The sequence below is a fragment of the Callospermophilus lateralis genome, chromosome 10 (genome assembly GCF_048772815.1).
Source record: "Callospermophilus lateralis isolate mCalLat2 chromosome 10, mCalLat2.hap1, whole genome shotgun sequence".
NCBI lineage: Eukaryota > Metazoa > Chordata > Mammalia > Rodentia > Sciuridae > Callospermophilus > Callospermophilus lateralis.
In genome coordinates this window covers 102,833,205-102,835,414 of record NC_135314.1, presented here as the reverse complement: position 1 = coordinate 102,835,414, position 2,210 = coordinate 102,833,205, and the positions used below count along the sequence as shown (strand labels likewise).

General features: G+C 33.6%; 1 protein-coding gene across 1 annotated transcript; it reads right to left on the bottom strand.

The window, feature by feature from the left end:
* Positions 1–1,645: 1,645 nt before the first annotated feature.
* Positions 1,646–1,876, bottom strand: Sptssb (serine palmitoyltransferase small subunit B). The gene has a single exon (XM_076869091.1). The coding sequence runs from the start codon at positions 1,874–1,876 to the stop codon at positions 1,646–1,648; it is 231 nt and encodes a 76-aa protein (XP_076725206.1).
* Between the last annotated feature and the right edge of the window lie 334 nt (positions 1,877–2,210).

Sequence of the window (2,210 nt, the reverse complement as noted above, 5' to 3'; positions counted from 1 at the left end):
ATATTGGTGAACCCTGTCCCATCAGCTTTCATGTTGTTCTCCCATGGGCTTCCATGTGGCAATTATTGGCACAGCCCAGTGTGGACCTGACCTGGATTTGCATCCTTGCTCTCGTGCTAGTGACTAACTGACCCTGAACAAGAAATGTAACTTTTCTAATTGCCAGTCTCCTTACCTGTAGTAGGGAGACCTTAATGCTACCTTAAGATGTAAAAGGGGTCCAGCATGACAAGTCCTTTGGTAATGGTACTCTACCATTTAAATCAGCTGCCATATTGAATTAGCAAGAAATAACTTGGGGAGATAACGGTGTCCCATTTAGTGCAATTTGAGAGGAAAAAAAAATCTGCAGTGGACGGTTTACTTATAAAATTAAGCTTAATTTTATTTTGCAAAAAACAAGAAATGCATATTCAGTTATGATTTCTCTTTAAAACACGTGTTTGCTTTTTTACAAACATGCAAGTTAATTTGGTATGCTAATCATCTTTCTTCTTAGCTTTCCTTGGAATTTTTTTTCCCAGCACAAACAAGGGTGCAAATATTGTCAAAAATCTATTTACATTTTTACCTTCCAGAATTACTGACATTAATATTTATTGGGAGGAAAGAAAAGCAGCAAGGCTTGGTCTTTGGCATTAACATTTGATTCAGCAATATAATTAAAAACTTATATTTGCTTTTAAAATACACATTTTGAAGGAAATTTAATAAATCTTGTTTCTGCTCTACAAAGGAGCCACTACATCAAAGCATTTAACTGGAGCTGTCGAGTTCCTGCTGGTGGAATATTACTTCCAGCCTATTTATTAGCTTTTCTTCCTGTAGCTCCATACATGCCTTTTTTTTTTTTTCTTCCAGTGAGTGAAAGCACAGAAAAGAAAATAATTTATTTTCTCTTTCCTCCCCAGCATCATGCAAGACAAGGGACATCAAAAGTCTTAATATCTGCATTATCTGAATTTACTTTGATTATATTTTGTTTCTTACACTTAATATGATTATGTATTATAATACTTACTTGTTTATTTAAAATCAACATTGTTGATTTCAAACTGACTTTTAGAGACATTTGAAATAATTCATGAACCATTCTGAAAGAAAATAATTGCCTCCAGCCTATTCTTTTGCATTTGAAGTAAAAGAATTTCAGGTATTAGCAGTTTACTAGAAAATACAACTTTAGGGAGTCCATATAATTTATTCACATCTTTTTATACATTGTAAACAAGGATAGGGTACTTTTGAGAGTAGCCTATGAAGGTTTTTTTCTTGTAATATATCTTTCAGTGTAGGATAGGTATTAAGGGATCATTTTAGGTATGATTATGGTAAATCTCTTATGAACATATTTTCCAGGAAAATTTTGTATGAAATTGTCCTGATTTAAAAACAAATTCCAAAGTCATAGATTTGCATTGAGTGAACAGGGTATATGAGGTAAAGGCATCATATTTTCTATGGCCTGATGTACAATGTAGTATTTACAAAAGAAACTAGAGACATCTATCTCAAACTCTAGGCAGGACACAAGAGAAGAGTGATTTTTCAGGTCAGAGAGTGAAAGATGACACCGTAGTCACCTAAATCAACACGTTGTAAGCAACATAAATGTGCAATGCCATTTCACAGAATGCAAAAGAGATCAATTAGAAATTGCACTGTGATAGCCACATATTTTTGAGAAAAATTCCCAAGCCAGGCGAATGTGGATTGGGATGAAGACATAGGCAGTGTATACCACCATAGCAAAAATGGTTAGTAAGATGGTATTGAACATAGATCGCTCCCAGGGCTCCAAGACAGCACAGCAGCTAATGATTTGGTATTGATAGTAGAGCCAGGAGAAATACTCCTTCACACGCCTGAAATCCATGGTCGGCTCCTTCAAGCTACAGAAAGTCTGTCCTGTTGAAGAAGATAACAGAGTAGAAGAAAAATGAAATAAGGAACAAAACACAGATTATCCTTAAATTTTCATAATCTTGACAGGTTAAAATCAAAGACTGTTAAGGATCACTGAATGAATTATTAACATGAACATTACATAGAAATAATACTTAACATATTGATAAGAGAAAATAATTATCACTACCAAAAATTATTACTAAAATATTATTAGTAATATCTAAAAATGATAATTGTTAGTAATAACTCTCATTGTAACCATTCCTGAAAATTAAGGTCAACCACATTTTCTTTAGCTGTGT

What these genes read in the sequence shown, in the direction of transcription:
- Sptssb (XM_076869091.1), bottom strand. Translation starts at nt 1,876, where the DNA reads ATGGATTTCAGGCGTGTGAAGGAGTATTTCTCCTGGCTCTACTATCAA.